Below are 20,959 nucleotides of genomic sequence, written 5' to 3'. Positions count from 1 at the left end.
TTGGGATAGAGATAGAGAAGGATCTAATTCCAAGTTACTGGGAAGTGAATGATTGAGTGGTAGGCATTGCAAATCTTTCCTTTAGCTTCCTCTTTTTCTAAGAATGTTTTCTACCTAGTCCTCCATTGTGGCTGGTGGGGTGATGGAAATTAATGGAATGTGAATGGTTTAATGGAATAATGGATACCTACTTACCTACTTTTAAGATATGAGATGATAATAATCCCATGAGAATATTGAGACCACACCACCTACGGTGGCAAACACCCTGAGTATCAGGTTGCCACGTGGTACAACTTTAAGAAAAAAAAAAAGTAAACACATTCGTAAATCAGCTACTAAATAAAAATTTAGAATGGGGATCTTAATAATTAGGGAGAGGGTTTTTTGAGCAAGGTCATTTCATGAAATGGTTTCACACAAGGGACAGAAAGGTCATTTCATGCATGGGTGTGTGTGAGAGAGATGCTTATGTACCTTTCACATTCGGCTTAGAGAACCTTTTTCCTATTATTTATGTAATAAATATTCATTCAAATCATACATTTTTTTGGTTGAGACCAAATCATACATGATAAAACATGTAACAAGGGAGGATATATTACTTATCTAAACCATAAACAAATTGACGTTGATGACAAACACAAGCACCATAACAATGTCACAAATCTAAAACATATGAAGAAACTTGAATGATCGATGGGGTTGAGTTGTGCCAAATGGTCGCTCTCCTTAAGATTGTAGATGGCCTCTATGCTCTATTGGTGCAATCCAAGTTCCTTGCGTATCAAATTCCAAGATAAAACAACCGAGAGTATTGCACTTACTTATAGGACACTTAGGGATACCAAGAGTTGATCAATTGGACGTTCACAAATCAAGAATGAAGAAAGCCAAAACAAAAGAGATTGTAAATGTTCCCAAAATTGTTGGAAAATGGGGTAATCCTACTCGCTATATACAGAAGAAGAAAAAACATCACCAAGGATTATCCCCAAAAGACATGCCCAAACACCAAGTCTTTTCCCACAAGACATATTTGTTGAAAATTCAAACATGTCTTTCAATCGACACACTTAATGGTCATTTAGGTGTCTATTAATAAAACCATAACCCTCTAATGTTTTAAATCATCTATTTTAAAAACAGGAAAGTGCCCACCCTTTGGGTATCTCACTCCCCTCCCCATGGGAAAGGGCCACCCACCCCTCCCACTGGGCAAGACTGCCAGCTTACCTGGAGCGCGCGGTGTGCCCAACCCTCTTCCTTTAAAAGCACTTAAAATTCCAACGTCATTGCTCGTGGGAAACATTCAACCTGCAACTTCTTGCCTGCGAGTAAGAACAGACAGAATAATGGGGAGCCACAGAGACTAACACAAATTTCTATTTCTCTTCAAGAATAATGATCGGTAGCAGTGTATGCACAAAGTGTTGTACTTGATCTGAAATTTGCACTGTAGGGTATCTAAATACATAAACAAGGACATCCACCCATAATTATGAATGCTTTTTTTTCATACAGTTCTCAACAAATGCTACACCTTGAATTCTTCACGAGCAATCCAGTGTCATCGACATAAGATCTGGAAAATCAGGGACCATCTCTGTCATGATATCAGGATTCATCCCCATCTTCTAGTCACTGCAATCCTCCAAACCCTCGAGTCACAATGGTTTTGGGCTGACAAGTTTAGTGTTCTCAACTCGTTTGGCAAAACAAAGGCCAGAAAGTCCACCAAAGACCTCATCACCTCAATGTGCCTCACAGAAACCTTGGAGTTGGTTCTCCAAGACTTTCCCAAAAGTTATGTCACATCCAAATATTTCTCCATAAAGAACAGGTAGTAAACTTCAATTATCATCTGAAGATATCAAACTAAAGCTCCCTAAATTAGAGATGCCATTAAATTTCATAAAAGCATAGTCTAAACCTCTAATTAGATCTTTGGGAGTAGAGACATTTATACCAGATGCTTCAATAATACCCAGATTCTCCAAATCAACTCCGAAAGGTTCATTTGTTTCTGGACTTTGTTTCCTTTGATTATCGATGATCTCATATGTTCTACGCAAAGCCATGCAGAGGTCTAGGAACTCAGGCTCATCCAGGACTTCTCTGAGATCCAGTGAGGCAGCAATATTACCTCTGAAGCCTCCTATGGACTCCATCTTAACAGAGACTTTGCGTATAGACATAAGATTTGAAACTAAATACTGAACTCTTGCAGATAGATCACAAGCACAGTTTTGATAGCATCTTACAAGTTGGTATAATTGGATCAAGTTGGCAAAGGAGAAACACGTGATGAAGATGAAGAAATCAGAGAAGTTCATACCTGCAAGACATTACGAAATAATTAATTTGACACAATTAACCCAATTCAGCATAAACCTCTGTTAAGCTATAAGCAGAATGAAATAAGACTTGAGAGTTGATTTGCCTTGACACGGTATCAGGTCCATGGCAGGTGTGGAACTTGGATCAGCTCAACATGAAACGGACTTTTCCTATCCGATCCTTGGACAGGTGTGATAAAACTTGGGATATTTGGTCAGAATATGGTTGAGGAATCATAAGTTGGGTTGAATGTGAACAAAAAGATGTCAAACCCAAAGTTTTTGTTTGTGTTAGAGAGAGAGAAAATTTAAATGGGCTGTGCATATATCTATCTATCTCCATAAAACCCCTCATATCCCAACCTCTAGCCTCATCTACCGATGATGCAGCAAATATAAATCAAACCTAGCTTGCCCAACTCAAGTGGGGATCCCACCGGTCCACAACTGCCAAACAATGGACATGGCAAAGGATACATCTTGGGTGCATCAAAAGATACATTTACTCCATTCTCATTAGCTTACATGAAGTATCAGATACAACTAAAGCTCAAGTTTGAAGTATCCAAGTAACACAGCCACCAAACCTAGTTCCTTTTGACACAACAAGGTGGAAAAAAAATGGTGCTGAGTCATTGACACAGTTAAGGGTGGGTATTGCCGATGTGGTGTGCCCCCTGATCAAGTCTCCCCTATGGATTGGGCATTGTTCTGATCCACAAATCAAGCTGGCAAAATATGCCAATTGTTCAAAACCTGCCTCTTGTAGAAGTGAAGTGAATGAAATAAAATCAACAATCTTTTTCCACTTTGCTTCCTATATTGAAATGTTCTATTTCTATTTTTTCATTTAATTTTACTTCAGTTCACAGTGCCAATGGACGTTTTATTTCACTTCACTTCTAACCAAATGGGGTCCTACTTCCTAATATCATCAACCATTGAGGTGTGAAACCTTTTTTTTTTTATAACAGTAGAAGGTAAAATTTGCTACATAATGTGGAAAACATACACATATGCACGAGCACGTGTTTCAGAATGTCCTAAATGAGATGGGGTGCTCGGCTGGTGATGTCAAAACTTCTTTGGTTAAAGAGACTTTGAGTTCGTGTTACGTTATTGATTTAAAGTTGGATTTACAGGTGTGTTGTAAGGACTGGATTTGTTTTTGGATCCCAACTGATAGCATAGTCATTATTTACAGGGTTCAGCACGGAGACCTTTTGGGGCTGGAAGGGGGACTTAGGTGATCCTAGTTATTCACCCCACATTTTCCCTGGAATAATACTACGATCTGGACCTAGAGGATCACCTACCCATGTGATGACCATGTTAGGTATTTGAAAACCCTGACACTGCACGGTGAGTTTGAATATCCCAGCTTCCCCACAACTGGATCCCGTAATCTGCTGTTCAGAATGCTGTGTTTCACCTTACTTTCACTCTTTACCTGTATTTGCTGCCAGATTGCGCTGACAGAGACCTTCAAAATCATCACAAATATCTCTGATGTCCTCTATGTATTCCCTTGCTTCCCTGTAGTCTTTGACAAGTAATTCCCACTGAAAATGGATATAGTTTAGGAGATATAAGTTAGTTTATCAAGACATGGACTTCCATCTGGTTCAATCTAATAGATCAGATTAAGTTGGATGAGTCTGCTCTACGTACCACCCAAGAAAGGTTATAGGCATTGAACCAGTTGTGGTTTATGGATATTGTATCTTCCTATAAATAGTACAAATGAGTTTCTGGTATAAGTAGGAACAGATAAATCTCCCAAAGATAGGTAAGACAAAATATTTGGTGATAGCATAAGCAGATCAAATATGGCAGATACATGAAATAGTTTTGCAAGAAATTCAGCACATCTCATTCCCTTCATACCTACACATGCCCTACAGGTTAAGCTCAAAGTAATGGGGTTGGGACAGATTATACTGAAGATATATTCATAAGAGATACAAGGAAGAAAAAAAAAGTGGCGGTTTCTTTCCCATAGATTAAATAAGGCCTTTCAATTCTCCTTTGCAGTTGGAAAAGCAAAGTGATCTCAAGGATGCAATAAGAGCATGGAATAACTGAATTCTGATTCCAACTTAATCTCAACTGCTATGCCCATTAGAAAACCATATTGATATTTTTTATGCTGTAGAGTTAGCTATTGCATCCAAGTGTTCGCAAGATCAATTGTCCTGATTCAACTTCCCTACTTCCTCCTAAGAAGGACAAGCTTCTCAAGCTATACGTATCAGCAGCCCGGTGAGTTCTACCAGCTTGCAGCTCACACCAGAGCATCAATTCGATTGGAACCAGGACATACATACAGGAGGTATCTAATTCTTTTTAATGTTTAAGAATGAGTTCTGTGAGTTTTCAGTTAATGTAACATTCCAAGCCTTTTCCCCCACCGCCTGCGGATGCTTAAGAAGCCCTACTACAGATACAGAAAACTGTGAACACTCTTCCATTCCTTCATGAGTATCCCATCCAATATGCTGATACCATCCTTTTAGTTTCAGTTTTTACTAAGTATTTAATACAACATCTATATCTTCCAAATCTAGTGAAATTACCCATACTGACAGTTTCTTCCACCAAGATTTGCTAGTTTTATACCACCATGTATTTGTCGAAAAACAAGGAGGAAACCGTCAAGCATTAAGAGGAAAACAAGCAACATGAATGAAAAAAAGAAACTTGAACTCGAGAAGCATTCATACAGTATCTAGTTTCAGTTCCAGCATTGCATTGTGCATGCCAACAGTTAAACACCAACCATGTTCAGTTTTGACATCTGGGTATCATCAATTCAGACTTGGAATGGAATTCTTTTGAACAGGGAAAATGCTGAGATGATTATTTTGAAAATTAACAAAGCATGTACCCTATGCAAGGAAAATGAGGAATACCAGATTGTGGACTTGGTGGTACCATCCACTGGGCACAAAGATAATTTCATTTTGTTCTTGAGTGCATTCCAACCAAATAGCCTGCACATGAAATGCATAAGCACTTGCTGTGTTGCAGAAAGGATTTAAAAGGAGAGAGAGAGAGAGAGAGAGGTCCTGTTGTATTGAATACCTTCTTAAAGTCTGGAAACTTTGCGTCTGGAACATCACCAAAAATGTCATAGACAGAGCTTTTCATGTTACTGCAAGAATAAATAAGGCAAAGGTAAGCTATTCCCATGTGAACCGACATTACTTTTCCTTATTTTCCTCTTTGTACTAGTTTCCATCACTTGGCACGGAAAAGTTTACATCAATAAGCTGTTCCTTCCCCAATCCCCTAAAAAAAAGGTACAAGTATGGCCAAATATACAAGTGGAATGATGGATCTTTCGTCCCCTGGTGTCCTGCCCAAGAGTCAGTAGTAGATGAATTAAACAGCAGGAAGAAGGAGCTGGTGGACCATCCTTGTGGTGTCAGTAAACAATTGGTTGATGAATTGACTTTTAGTCCATTATAGGTGTTTCATTTTGTAAATGTGTTACACAATATTTAAACTTAATTGCAACATACAATTTGTACCATTAATCTCGCAAAAAGTATGCAATACTAGCTGAAAACAGAAGTCAAGGATAACATCCACCCTCCTCCTTTCCCCTAGGAAGAGACCTCCAAGACATATATTTCGCATATAAAATTTCAAACAGAATATCTTCAAGATCGCATGGCAGAAAACTGGAATCGGTCATTGCCTATGAACAACCATGCTTAATTAAAGCTAAAGGTGGCACTTGAGGTAGGGTTTTTCAGGCTATACACCTGGCCAAAACCAGCTTTATCCTTAAATGAGCTGCTGAGCTGTATGCCTGAACCCAGTTCATTTATTCTTAGGTGTGTTCAGAAACTGATGTAAAAAGTAAAATACTAATTAATATATGAGCTTAATTTAATATAACAGACCATTTTTATTACAGTAGGAATATTAATGGGTCAATCCAGCTGGTTTGGGAAGGTCATAAGGGGGTTTCAGGGTTGGGGATACAGAGGAAGTAATGCGGGAGCAAGAATAGGTGTCTTCGATGTGGTTTGATCTCAAAATCAAGGTCTTAGATTTGTATTCTATTAATTGGGAACATTGTAGTGCATGTGCCCAAACTATAGTATAATTTTAAATTAGATGTAATTTAGTTTTGAATTTGTTTGTAGGGCCCAATGGCTAGACCAAGACGTGTAGGGAGTAATATTAGTCTTCTTTTGTTAGAAGTTCACTTAAGTAGTCTGCCAAGCTGTCCTAGTCATGGGTTATAAGTAGAGTTGCTAGTTATTAGGAAACTAGAGTCCTTGACTTATTAGAAAAGTTTGTTAGCCGTCTCTAGTCCCTCCTAAATAGGAATTTGTTTTTGGTTATTTCTATAAATATGTAACCACCCCCCAATTGATGGATGGATTAGTACTGAAAATTTGGATTCCTTTGGTTTGTTGTCAGAGAAAGTGTAATTGCCCAAGTTGGCTTTTTCACTCTCTTCTCCCTTCTCTCGATTTGGAAAGAGAAATCTCTCTCCCCCTCGCACGGCCGTTAGTTTTTTCCTTTCTTTTTCCTCCCATTCTCTCATCCTTTATTGATACAGCATTTATCTCCTCTTTTCCCTCTTTCCATCGCATGTTAATTTTAGACCCTAAATTTTAGGAGTTAATTTTTTTACTTTATCTCTTCCACAACACCAGTCAATCACCCATTTCTCTCTCTCAGCCTACCTCATCAATTTGATATTTAAGTATTTTTATTTCTGATATTTATCTTAGAAGAAAATTATTGAAACCAGGAATTTTTCTTCCTAAATTCTAGCCATTAGATTTGAGTAATCTAAGCTGTTAGATCTAGGTAATATCAGTCCTTGAAATAGAATCTTGAGATTGGCCCATTAAACTACAGATCCATCTTGATTGCTCTGCATCAGGAAGGCTCTCAAGGGGTATTACCAGCCTGTTGTACCTGAGACCATGGCAAACCCAGCCCATAACAACCCATTTATTAATTGGCCTTGGTCAGGCTGTTTCGATTGAGAATTGCCACCAACAATATACGCATGCATCCAGTGTGGTCAGTTTAAATCTGAAAAGCATGAGTCTCCCCCCCCCCCCCTCCCAAACCCTTGGGCATTACTTACGTAAACAATTCTTAAACTAGACTCAGTTCATTGTCAAACCCCAATATATATCCAATTGCTCAATTAATGCTCCAAAAGTTTACCTGTCAAACACAAGGTGACACTGGGAAGGAGAAAGGAAAAGCCATTTTTTCTTCCCACACACATTTGCTGACCAACTATATGACCTGAAAACATCAGCATGAAGAGGAGTCCATGTACCTGAAATAAAAATTAGAATCAACACTTAAAAGGAGGCAGGGAGTTTTGTCCTCCACAGGTTATAACTCCATCCAAGACAACAAGCAAAAATAAAATCTAGGTCAGGAGAGGGAATTTATTTTTTAAACAAAAAAGTACATGCGCTATAATCAAGTATAGACTTATTATACAGAGAATGACTTAAGTTTAAAACATACCTTTTGGTCCCATGTAAACAAAACGATAGTCAGAGCAATCTATATCGTTTGTCTTGTGATAGGTGTCAGGATCCCTATGCATATGATGACTATCGAGATATATGTTGAGCCAATCATCACAAAAAAATAATGGAGTTGTGTACGGTGTATAATCTGGGTATTCCTGGGAGTTGCATTAAAAAAGATGAGAAAACATACTGGGATAGCAACATTACAGCTTATTTACCTAGGAGCAGAATGAGTGTCAACTATCAGAGATGGAGAAACAACGAAAACCTAGCACTGGCATGCCTACTATGGCCATTTGAAAACATTGGTAGATATCAGTTTTATAAGTTTTAATTCTAAGAATATCTAAACAGATGCTTCTAAATAATCATAAATACTGTGGCCCAGAGGCAACATAAATGAAAAGTGAAAACAACAGGGTACAAATAGGAAGAAACATATCTTAGGCTGTTTCATCTGGACACTTCAAAACAGAAATCGCTCATTGTCTTCCATGTAAACACAGATTTAATTATGAGTGGCAATAGGGGGTGTAATGGCTTTACCCTTACCCCACCCCTATAGGGTCTGGTGAGGATTTTCCCTTACCCTACAACTCTACAAGCACTGGTAAGGTGGGTAGAGCCTCAACAGTGCTATTTTAACAATTTGGTTAGGGGATTTTGATTGGGGTACAAGCTACGGGCTTAACACAAAAAGAATATTAGAGGTATATATACGTGTCTGTAGGAATATGGGTATTTGGGAATTACGTGTGACATGGGTCGATCCATGATATAAGATCGACCCATGGGGTGTTATTTCTATTTTAGTTATTTTCCCTTTCCTAGTACTATTCTAGCTCTATTTAACTAGTTAGAATTAGAGTTATATTTGGGTTGTGACACTGTTCACGTGAACAGTGTCGTAAACAGTGTTTCCCTTTGTAATCTCTTTTATTATTATTATTATAAATAGAGAGCTTGACTGATCTCATTGATCAATCAAACCATTCACTTATTTCTACATGGTATCAGAGCCTAAACTCGATATCTGAGAAATTAATTCTGCTCTCCTCCATCGTCTCCCTCCACAATTGATCTCTCCTAGATCAACTAACCCATTACCCTAAAACCCTAAATCAACTGAGACCCTCCTTCTCTCTTCCCTTCTCTCGTTTCCATTATTTCATGGGGGCAGTACTTTGAGGTGATCTAAATATGATCTAGTACTTGCCCTAGAGTTTACCTCCTTTACTTTATCCTATTTTATGATCTCCATGCACAATGAGATCCATGTTTGAAGATTGAAGAACTGCAGATTTTATTTTAGAAGACCTGCAGATTTATTTCTCTCGAAGACCTGCAGTATTTTTTCTCCATGTTGGAAGACTGAAGCACTGCAGAATTTTATTTAGAAGACTTGCAGATGTTTTAAGACCTGAGAATTTTTTTTCGAGACCTGCAAATCCATATTGTGCGAAGATCTGCAGACTCCTTTCCTCTTTTTTTTGAAGACCTGCAGCTGTTTTAAAACACCTGCAGCAGTTTTTTATTGAAGACCTGCAATTTTTTGAAGACCTACAGCAGCTTTTTTGTTGAAGATTTGCAGATTTTTTTGCAGGAGTGCAGTATTTTTTTGAAGACCTGCAGATTTTTTTTCTTCTATATACAGATCTGCAACTTCTCTTTGTTTGACAACACTGTAGTTGTTTATTTATACAACCTGCAGAGTTTATTTTGAAGAACTGCTGCCTATTTACCTATTGCAGAATATTCTGCAATTTCCTGCACTTCTCGGTTACTGAGGTTCTATCAGTATGCCTGATTCAGCTGCATCCACTGCTACCACCAACACTGGCCAATCTTCTACACAAGGGACCCATCATGATTATCCCTCTTTTCCAGTTAGCCCGATAAAGCTTGATGGCACTAATTATTTACTCTGGTCTACACAAATGTTTCTTTCCATTGATTCAAGGGGCTATAAGGGATATATATATGGTACCATTGTCAAACCAAGTGAAGCTGGTACATTACAAGACAAGTGGAGTTCCAACAACTCTCTTGTTATGGCTTTTCTTCTCAGTGCAATGACTCCATCCATTGCCCGTGGCTATACACTACTTGATTCAGCGGCAAAAATTTGGAAAGCTGCTAAAGGTACCTATTCCCAGGTAGGGAATGATGCACAAGTTTATGATATTCAACGAAAAATCCATGCAACCAAACAGGGTGAACTTACTTTATCTGAATACTACTGTGAACTCCGTAGCCTGTGGCAAGAGCTTGACTATTATGATAACTTTCAGCTTGATTGTCCTTCTGATATTACCAAATTTCAGCTTAGGGAGGACAAATTTTCAGAGTATACACTTTCTTGACTGGCCTTAATGTGGAATATGATCAGCTTCGGTCTCAAGTTCTGAGTCGTTCACCTTTTCCCACTTTGGAGCAAGCCTACTCTATGATACAATTGGAAGATACTCGTCATTCCACCATGTTACCAACTACACAACAGAGAGATCTCGCTTTAATTTCTTCTAGAGGTAGCTCTTCTAGTACTAGTACACGTTCCTCGTCCGAGAAGGAACCTCTTAAATGTACTCATTGTGGAAAGGAACGACATACTGTGGATTTTTGCTGGAAGTTACATGGTCGGCCATCTGACTCTTTTGATGGTCGTAGTGGTGGTCGTGGTGGCACACAGGCCCATCTTTCTGAAGCTACTGAAACAGCCCCTACTACCACACTTTCTGTAGAGGAACTTGCTGTCTTTCGTCGTATGATGACTACCTTTGCCTCTTCATCTGCACCTGCCTCTACCTCAACTGTGGTTCCCTCTTCTGAATCGAACCTTGTTTTCTCCAAACCAGGTATTTCTTTTGCTGGTCATTGTGCTTCGGCATTATCTCATCCTTGGATTATCAATTCCGGAGCCACTGACCACATGACTGGTCAATCCAATTTATTTTTTCGTTATTCTCCCTGTTCAGGCAAAGATAAAATTAAAATAGCCGATGGTTCTCTTTCCTCTGTCTCAGGGAAGGGAGCCATCCATTGTTCTCCTTCTTTATCTTTGTCCTATGTTTTACATGTTCCTAAGTTAACTTCTAATTTGCTTTCTATCAGTAGTTTGACATCTGATCTCAATTGCAAAGCTATTTTTTATCCTTCACATTGCGTCTTTCAGGACTTGGGGACAGGGAGAACGATTGGAACTGGTAAAATGCGTGGTGGTCTCTACTTGCTTGACAATGATCTTATCTCTAATGCTGTAACTATGTCTGGCCAGGCTCTTACTGCTACTTCTGTTGAACATCATTTATCTGAATTGCACCGATGGCATCGTCGACTGGGCCGTCCACCTTTAGGAACCTTAGCTAAGATTTTTCCTGTTTTATTTCAGCATTGTAACCCTCACTCTTTATTATGTGAGGCTTGTGTTTTTGCAAAACAAACTCGTTCTGTTTATTCTAGTTCAAATAAAAGATGTTCTAAGCCTTTTTCTATGATTCATTCTGATGTCTGGGGTCTCTCACATACCTCTTCTATTTCTGGCTTTAAGTGGTTTGTCACCTTTATTGATTGCCACACACGCACCACTTGGGTTTACTTAATGCGACACAAGAGTGAAGTTTTTTCCTGTTTTAAAGTCTTTTATAGCATGGTTCAAGCTTAGTTTCAAGCTACCATTCAAACTCTCAGGAGTGACAATGGTCGTGAATATTTAGATGGAGCCTTTCAATTATTTCTTGCTACTCAGGGTATTATTCATAAAACCAGTTGCGTTGACACTCCACCCCAAAATGGAGTGGCTGAACGCAAAAATAGACATCTTGATGTAGTTCGCTCTATTATGTTTGAAATGCATGTTCCTTCTCATTTCTGGGGAGAGGCTGTTTTAACAGCTGCTTATCTTATCAATAGGATGCCCTATCGGGTACTTGACTATAAATCTCCTCTTGATCTTTTGAAGGGGTCTTCTTCTTATATTATTCCTCCCAAAATTTTTGGGTGTGTTTGTTTTGTTCGAAACCACTATGCCCATGACAAACTTGATCCTCGCGGTCTCCGTTGTATTTTCATTGGTTATTCTCCCACCCAAAAGGGGTATAAATGTTATCATCCTACATCTCGTCGTGTTTTTGTTTCCATGGATGTCGTTTTTCATGAGGCCGTGGCTTTCTTTCCATCTTCAGCACCTCTTCAGGGGGAGTCCATTCCTACTCTAGAAGAAGTGCCGATTCCCATTCCTCCTCTGCATGAACCTATTGATGACTATCATGTACCTTTAGATAATGATGTTCAAGGGGAGCAGCAGGTACAGCCAGTGAAAGATTTCACACAACAGTACTATCAAAAGAAAAAAGGGCAACAATAGCCCACCATTGTAGCATTACCAGACCAAGAGTTGTCCTCTGACCCAGGATCGAATGACACCTCCTCTGGTTATATTTCTAATCCTTTAGATGCTGCTACTTCTCCTATTACTTTTGATCCATCACTTGATCTACCCATTGCTCTTAGAAAGGGAAAAAGGTCTTGTACGCAACATCCAATATCACAGGTTGTTTCGTATGAATCTTTATCCCCATCATTTCATGCTTTTGTTTCCTCTTTATCCTCTGTTTCCATACCACAGACTTGGCAGGAGGCATTTGCAGATACTAGGTGGAAGGAGGCCATGATCGAAGAAATGCTAGCTCTAAAGAAGAGTGGTACATGGGATCTTGTCACACTTCCACCACAAAAGAAGACATTGGTCGCAAGTGGGTCTTTGTAATTAAACAAAAAGCTGATGTATGTTGATCGTTTTAAAGCAAGGCTGGTTGCTCTGATTTACTCGGACATATGGGATAGATTATTTGGAGACTTTTGCACTGTTGCCAAAATGAACACTATCGGGGTAATTCTCTCTTGTCTTGTGAACTTAGGATGGAGTCTACAATGACACTTGATGTTAAAAATGCCTTCCTCCATGGTGAATTAGAGGAAGAGGTATATATGGATGTCCCTCCTGGGTTCTCATCCGCTCAACTCATGGCAAGGTTTGTAAACTTAAGCGTGCGTTGTATGGTCTCGAAACAATCACCACGTGCATAGTTTGGTCATTTTCAGACAGCGATGTTGACATTTGGTTATAAACAAAGCAATGCAGATCACACTTTATTTATCAAGACATCGGGCAGCATTATTACTCTCCTCCTAGTATATGTCGATGACATAATTGTAACTGGAAATAACCCTGCTGAAATTTCCAAGTTGAAGAATTATTTGGCCAAGGAATTTGAGATTAAGGATCTAGGCATACTTCGCTATTTTCTAGGGATTGAAGTGGCCCATTCTTCTCAAGGGCTGTTCTTATCTCAACGCAAGTATACTCTAGATCTTCTTCTGAAACTGGCATGTTAGGCTGTTCTCCTGTGGATACTCCCATTGAGGCAAATGCTCGTTTCCGAGACACTGATGGTGAACCAGTGGACAAAGGGAGATATCAGAGGCTAGTTGGGCGACTAATTTATTTATCTCACACTAGGCCTGATATTGCCTATGCTGTGAGTCTTATCAATCAATTTATGCATGATCCCCGGTCTAATCATCTGGAGGCAGTATTCAGGATTTTGAGATACTTGAAGTCGGCTCCTGGTAAAGGAGTATTATTCTCTCGTCATGATCATCTCGATTGAGGCCTACACCGACTCAGTTGGGCTGGTTCCCATGATCGAAAATCCACCACAAGTTCTTGTACATTTGTGGGTGGAAATTGTGTTACATAAGCGCGTGCAGAAGCAAACAGTGGTGGCCCGTTCTAGTGCGAGAGGCTGAATTTAGAGCTATGGCTCTTGGTATTTGTGAACTATTGTAACTCAAGACTTTGTTACAAGATTTGAGTATTCCTATTACTCGCTATTCGCGACTGCTGCGACGAGAAATCAGCAATAAGCATTGCCCATAATCCAGTCAGACATGATAAGGCGAAACATATTGAAATTGATCGTCATTTTATCGAGGAGAATCTGGCTAATGGGACGGTTTGTGTTCCTTATGTGCAATCTGGGGAACAGTTGGCTGATGTGTTCACCAAAGGCTTAAGTGGAAAAAATTTTCAACTTCTAGTGTACAAGTTGGGCATGACTGATATCTACGCACCAACTTGAGGGGGAGTGTAGGAATATGGGTATTTGGGTATTACGTGTGACATGGGTCGATCCATGATATAAGATCGACCCATGGGGTGTTATTTCTATTTTAGTTATTTTCCCTTTCCTAGTTTTATTCTAGCTCTATTTAACTAGTTAGAATTAGAGTTATATTTGGGTTGTGACACTGTTCACGTGAATACTGTCGTGAACAGTGTTTCCCTTTGTAATCTCTTTTATTATTATTATTATTATAAATAGAGAGCTTGACTGATCTCATTGATCAATTAAGCCATTCACTTATTTCTACAGTGTCAAATTACCTAATTATCCCATCTCAGCAGGTAAACGGGCAAACAAGGAGGTAGGACTCTGTTACGCTTACCCTCCCTATTTGGCTATAAGGGGAAAACTGAAAAGAGTCTATTCCTTACCCTCCCTATTTATTCTTACTGGGTATGAAATCCTTACCATTATCCTCCAAACTGGAGATGGGTAAGATAGGTAAACAGATAAAAAGGCCACCCTAATCTTAAGACTGACAACGTGTGGAGTGTGGAGACAGTTGGAAACTAAGGATTGCAAGAGAACAAGAGAAGAAGGGAGAAGATGAGAGTAGGAGGAAGAAGAAGAGAGGGAGTTGGCGATAGAATGATGTAGGAGAGAATAGACTTCTCTCTCCCTAGGAAGAAGAGGAGAGGGAGTTGGTGGTAGACTGATGTGGGAGAGAGTAGACTTCTCTCCCCTATATTGATTCACTTAGCCAAATACAAGAGAAATTACATACCTACCCCTCATACTATACCTACCCCTCACACTAACATAAGGTAGTTAAGGGAGGTGTAAAAAGTAAAAAAGTAAAAAACATAATACAACATAATATCCTATTACCCAAAGTATCCTTATTACATTAACTCAAACACTCCTCTCAAGCTGGAGAATAAATGTCATACATTCCCAGCTAGCATAGAAGATTATTGAACTGATGAGAGATCAGCCTTTGGTGAAGATGTCAGCCAACTGATCACTTGTTCTCATAAAGGGGTGCATATGTAACCAGAGTCAATCTTCTCTTTAATAAAATGTCGGTCCACCTCAATATGCTTTGTCTGGTCATGTTGCACAGGATTGTGGGCTACACTTATGGTAGCCTTATTACCACAATAGTCTCACAGGTGCCTCAGTATCAAACCCCAACTCTTGGACCAGCCTTCTCAACCATAGGAGTTCACATACTCCATGGGCCATAACCCTGAATTCTGCCTTTGCGCTTGATCGGGCCACAACAGGCTGCTTTTTGCTCCTTCATGTGACCAGGTTACCACCCACAACTGTACAATAGCCTGATGTAGGTTGTCTGTTAGAAACTGAACCGGCCCAATCGGCATCAGTGTAGCCTTCTATCCTCAAATGGTTGTACTTAGCATATAATAGCCATTTTTTCTGCAGTAAGCTTCAAGTACCTGATGAACTAAGGATGCGATACTCTTGGGAGCATGCATAAATTGACTCACCACCCCAACTGCGTAAATGATATCTGGGCGAGTCAGACAGAGATAAATCAGCTCCCTCACTAGTCTCTGATATTTCCCTGCATCCATAAGGTATGGACCACAGTCTTCTCTTAACTTGTGATTTTGCTCGATAGGAAAATTTGCGAGTTTGCAACCTAACATTCCTGTTTCTTTCAACAAATCCAACACAAACTTCCTTTGACATATATTTATTCCCTTCTTAGACCTTCAAACCCCAAGAAATAATTCAAGGGTCCAAGATCTTTAATCTCAAATTGTTGGGCCAAGTAGGACTTCAGTCTGGTTATCTCAACCTTATCATTTCCAGTCACTACAATGTCATCCACATAGACAATTAGGGTTGTGACAGTACCATTACCTCACCGGATAAATAAAGTGTGGTTAGCTCGACTTTGGAAATATCCATTCTTCAGAATGACCTGTCTAAACCTCTCAAACTAAGCCTTCAAGGACTGTTTGAGGCCATATAGTGCCTTTTTAAGAAGACACACTTTCCCTTCAGCTAAGGGAAACTTGAGCCTGGTGGAGTTTGCATATACACTTCCTCTCCTAAGTCACTATGGAGCAAAGCATTCTTCACATTCAACTGATACAATCGCCAGTCTATATTGGTCACCAATGATAAGAGAGCTCTTATCGAATTGTGTTTAACAACAAGAGCAAATGTGTCCTAATAATCAATCCCATACACCTGACTATATCCTTCGGCTACCAGCTTGACCTTATATCTCTCAACAGCATCATCTGATCGGTACTTGATTGTGTAGACCCATCTACATCCAACTGAAACTCTCCCCCTGGGACGATCAACCAGCTTCCAAGTACAGTCATTCTCAAATGCCATCATTTCCTCAAACATTGCTTCCTTCTACTTTAGGTTAGACATGATCTCAATGACATTCTTGGGAATAGAAGTAGAGGAAATAACAACAGAAAAGGCAACACTTGTAGGAGAGATAGCATCATAGGAAACAAATTGGGCTATAGGATTAGTGCAAGCTCTCTTTCCCTTATGAATAGCAATGGAAAGATCTAACTCAGAAGGAAGGGAAGGAATGTTACCTGATTGAGGAAGGTGGATCTCAGGATGTGGATCCAAAGAGGACTCTTGGTAGATCTTCTTTCCCTTTCTTTTCTACACAAGTAACTCCTCATTACTAGAACCCTTGAATGATCAACAACATCAACCACATCCAATTCCTTTTGTCTCCCAACATTAAGCACAAATGGAGGAATAGGCAAAGGTGGAAGAAAAGAGGTGGTGGCATCAACAGCCTTTTCACTCTTACTATGCTCCCCTTGAAGAGGATGTTGATGAGGGGTAAAGAAAGGCATAGATTCAAAGAAGATGACATCTTTGGAGAGAAGTCGCATTTGGGAAGATGGATGGTAGCACTTATAGCCTCTAGTAGAGGGGGAATACCAAGAAAAAGGCATTTAAGGGCCTTAGGGTCAAGTTTAGTCCGAGCAGACTTATTAACATGAACTTAACAAACATACCCAAACACCTTAGGAGGAAGAGAGAAAGCAGAAACTTGAGGAGACAGGATTTCCAAGGGAGATTTGAAACCAAGGAGTTTAATGGGCATGTGGTTGATCAAGAAAGCAACAGTAAGAAGGGCATACCAAAAAAGTCTTAGGGACATGCATGCCAAATAGCAAACTCCTAGTGACTTCCAACAAGTGGCGATTTTTCCTCTTAACTACCCTATTATGTTGGGGTGTGTCAACACAAGCAAGCTGATGGATAATGACATTATTGGTAAAAAAGTTTTGGAGTCCAGCATACATGTACCCCCCTTTTATCAGAATGTACAATTTCGATTCTGGTATCAAATTGAGTACAAATCATTTGATAGAAATTTTTTAAGGCATCATAGACATCACTCTTGTGTTTCATTAAAAAGGACCAGGTGGACCGGAAATAATCACCAACAAATGAAACAAAATAACGATAACTAATAAACAAGTAGTGGGAGCGGGTTTCCAAACATCAGAATGCACAATAAAAGGAACAATGGATCTATTATCATGATACAAATAAAAGGAACTACAATGTTTAGCAAACATACATGGTTCACACTAAAAAACATGGGAAGAAGAAAATAAGTGTGGTAATTGTTTTTTTATAACAACAAAAGAAAGATGGTCTAAACCTTGATGCCAAAGCATCACTGAATCAACAGTACTGATGTCACTACATTCACACACATAGCATTGAGCTATAGGAAAAAAGGTATTCTGGGTTCAAGAAGATAGAGTTCTTTCTCCTCACGTCCACTGCCAATAATCCTCTTTGTCACAAATCCTAAAAGAGACAATGAGAAGGAAAAAATGTGATGTAACTGAACTCTAACAGAGACACCTAGTACTAACAAGTTCAACTACTCTACAACTGTAACATACATATATAAAATAAGTACTACCCACTCGTATATCCTCTTACAGAACTTACAAATAATTTAAACAAAATTAAACTGGACATAAGATGTAAAGAAAGTAGAGATAAATTATGAATTTTTAGTATTTAAAAAATAATTCTATACACCCCTGATTCCCTGAATCATATTTTTGGGGTTTTTCCAAGTCCAACATCTCATCTTTGCATTGGATTCTGACACATACTCTTGTATCCATGTAACATAGGTCCTAACGGTGTGTAAATTGAGTTGATTAAATCTTATATCGGCCTAGGATCTCCCCTATGTTTTATAAATGCAAAGTCTCAATAAATTTGATTTTCCCACCCTTTCTGAAACGAATAAGAGAAGAGCTTTATTAACAGGAAAAGAGAAGAAGGGAAAAAAACATGGGATCATGCGCTAGCTTTAGCTTTGCTTTTTTTTTTTTTTTTTAACCCGAATATTCTCTGGGAACCGGGGCAGCCCCTAGAATTTATTAAGTTCCAAAAAGAATAAATGAATACAAGGGGGGGACATGTCGCCTTACCCCTAACCCGGAAAACCAAACAAAAAAGAAACCATATGCACTACTGCCTGAGCACAGGCAAACCAGCCCTGTCTTCCCTTAAAATACGTAGCAAATCCCCTTGCGGCAAATCGCCTTGACCAAAAGTGGAGGACTGCCCAGCTTTAGCTCATCATACATCACATCACTCAAAATAAGGTCGTCTAACTCATCTAGACTGGAATTTTCTGATCAAAGCACTAACAGGAGAGATTATTTTTTTAAATGAATAACAAAATTTCCTATAAAGAAAAAAATACGGTAGTACAGTAGCAGCAGACTACCCCTCAAACAAGAGAAATTTCAAGAGGCTTGCAAGAAATGGAACAAGGTTTTCAATGGAGACACTAAAGATCGGCTTTCATTATCAGTTGGGATAACCTCCCAAGACCTCCACCTTCCAGACATGAACCACCCAATTGCTACAGCCAAATTGCCCTTCATACTGGATCTGAAGTAGAAGGGCTTATTCTGAAACCAAATGATATTGCTGTAATCTACAAAGTGACAGAAACCCTGTCAAACCTATAAATCTCAAGTATGCTAGAACTGCATTTCCTAACATTGTTTGAAAATTCTTAATTTCTAAAGGACAAAGGGGGGGGGGGGGACCTTGATTGTCTAAGGAGTATCCAGTGAAGTCGGGCTTGATGTTCCCCTGCCTAAGAACCTAAAGTCAGCATGTGGATCATGCAGGGAGTCAGTAGAAATACCCAAAACCAGTGACTTCTTGAGAAAACACTATCTTTAAATTCTACATACTTTGTTACTTGATATATTCGTTTTAAATCATTTCTTTGTTCATTCATAATCACAAGGATAAGCAATCAGATGCATCCAAACATAAGCAAACTTAAAGTATGTTTATGCTACTTTTGCTAAAACTATAAACCCTGATTAGTTACCAATCAAGTTCATTGTTGGTTCCATTGGTTCTTTTTTGTTTCAGGTTCATATAATGATGCCTAAAGTTACCTGCTTATAGATGAAACGATCTTGGGGCTAGGGCTAATTCATTTTACATCACCATGTTGAATTTGTGAGCCAAATATTTTTTTCTCTTCTTATAAATAATGGATTTGAAAAGCATTGCATCAATATTCTTCAAATTCAAATTTTATATTCAACTTCTTTCAAAGACATATATATCTTTCTTGCAAGGAAACTTCAAAACCAAGGGGAAAAAGAATAATGAAAGACAGTAATCCTACATGTGGTTCTATAGAGGTTTTCTTCTTTGACTTATCACTAAAATCATTCCATGAACTAGTACAGATATAAAAAAAAAAAATACAAACATATAACAAGTGTATGTACTTTTCGTTACATGTGCATATACGTACTTACAAAAGTAGTTCCAAAGACGGATGGATTTACACTTCCATAATGATTCAGAAGAAAAAAATATTCATACATAATTGCAGGATTTAAAGAGGTGAATAGCTATTAAATATGTTTTGAGTACATGAATCACCAATTGTGTTCTTCAGTGTCATGGGATGCTGCATCAGAATCATCAATCTGATATAAAAAACCTCCAATCTTATGTTTCTGATCAATCATAAAAAAATGGAGGAACAGTAGCATGTTATAGCAAATTACCTAATAAAATGAAGGGATGACAAACAGTTCTCATACACACCTTCACAAAATGCCAATCCTTCAAATATAGAAGGGTCTGACCATTGCCTGGAGAATTAGTGCATTCTTTACCAGAAAGCTCAAGCCAATGGCTAATAAAGTCTGAGACAGACATTTCAACTCTCTTCTGATCTGTGAACTCTCTTTTACCACAATCAGCAACCTACAATTGACAAAGATGTCACAAAGTGATGTAACAAAAAAAATGCTGGCTATGTTCTCCGCCTCTCCGGTGATTCAATAGTTACAAAACTAACTATCAGGTGGACCAGTGATCAACAATGGTACAGTGGAACTGACCTATATTTCTATCGAATTTTGCAGAAACCAACGCAACACACACTCATACAGACCATTCCATAATTTCCATCCGAAACTCGAAATTCGCAACAGAATAAATGGATAGATGAAGGCAAAAAAAGTGGAGAATATCAAAATACCTGAACTCTGGAATTCCCAAAATAAGAAGAGAAGTATTGGAGATTGGGTTGCCCACTCCCGATGACCCAATCACTGCAAGCCGTCCATCCATCCATGAGTCCTGTGAGAACGACGGGCTGGTTCTTCTCCATATACCTCTTCACAAAGTCACTGTAACTCAGTTCTTGGCCGTTCACTTTCTCTATATACCCTCCTATGTTGATGTTGACACCCATTCTGACCTGAAGATGAGGGATCTTCGATTGCGAAACCGTCTCTTAAATTTGAATTAGATAGATTCTCTTTCTCTCTCTCTCTCTCTCTCTCTCTCTCTCTCTCTCGAAAACTGCTTGGCTTCTTGCTCAAGGTCTGTTACCGACTCAAACTTGCTTTGAGCCTTTGGGGTCTTC

General features: G+C 39.0%; 1 protein-coding gene across 1 annotated transcript; it reads right to left on the bottom strand.

The window, feature by feature from the left end:
• Positions 1-1,302: 1,302 nt before the first annotated feature.
• On the bottom strand, positions 1,303-20,939 carry LOC122672892 (2-oxoglutarate and iron-dependent oxygenase JMJD4). Its single transcript, XM_043870401.1, has 9 exons — positions 20,570-20,939; positions 20,131-20,292; positions 7,857-8,019; positions 7,542-7,659; positions 5,424-5,493; positions 5,252-5,332; positions 4,011-4,067; positions 3,790-3,901; positions 1,303-2,338 (listed from the first exon to the last, which is right to left on the bottom strand). The coding sequence occupies exons 1-9, from the start codon at positions 20,783-20,785 to the stop codon at positions 1,854-1,856; spliced, it is 1,464 nt and encodes a 487-aa protein (XP_043726336.1). The 5' UTR covers positions 20,786-20,939; the 3' UTR covers positions 1,303-1,853.
• Positions 20,940-20,959: the final 20 nt, after the last annotated feature.

Source organism: Telopea speciosissima, chromosome 8, assembly GCF_018873765.1.
Source record: "Telopea speciosissima isolate NSW1024214 ecotype Mountain lineage chromosome 8, Tspe_v1, whole genome shotgun sequence".
NCBI lineage: Eukaryota > Viridiplantae > Streptophyta > Magnoliopsida > Proteales > Proteaceae > Telopea > Telopea speciosissima.
This window is presented reverse-complemented; position numbering and strand designations above follow the sequence as displayed.

Excerpts from the sequence above, each read along its gene's own strand:
- LOC122672892 (XM_043870401.1), bottom strand. The coding sequence starts at position 20,785 with ATGGGTGTCAACATCAACATAGGAGGGTATATAGAGAAAGTGAACGGC. Across the intron at positions 20,293-20,569 it reads TTGGGAATTCCAGAGTTCAG|GTTGCTGATTGTGGTAAAAG; the intron begins GTATTTTGATAT and ends TGTCAATTGTAG. Across the intron at positions 5,333-5,423 it reads AGTTTCCAGACTTTAAGAAG|GCTATTTGGTTGGAATGCAC; the intron begins GTATTCAATACA and ends TTTCATGTGCAG.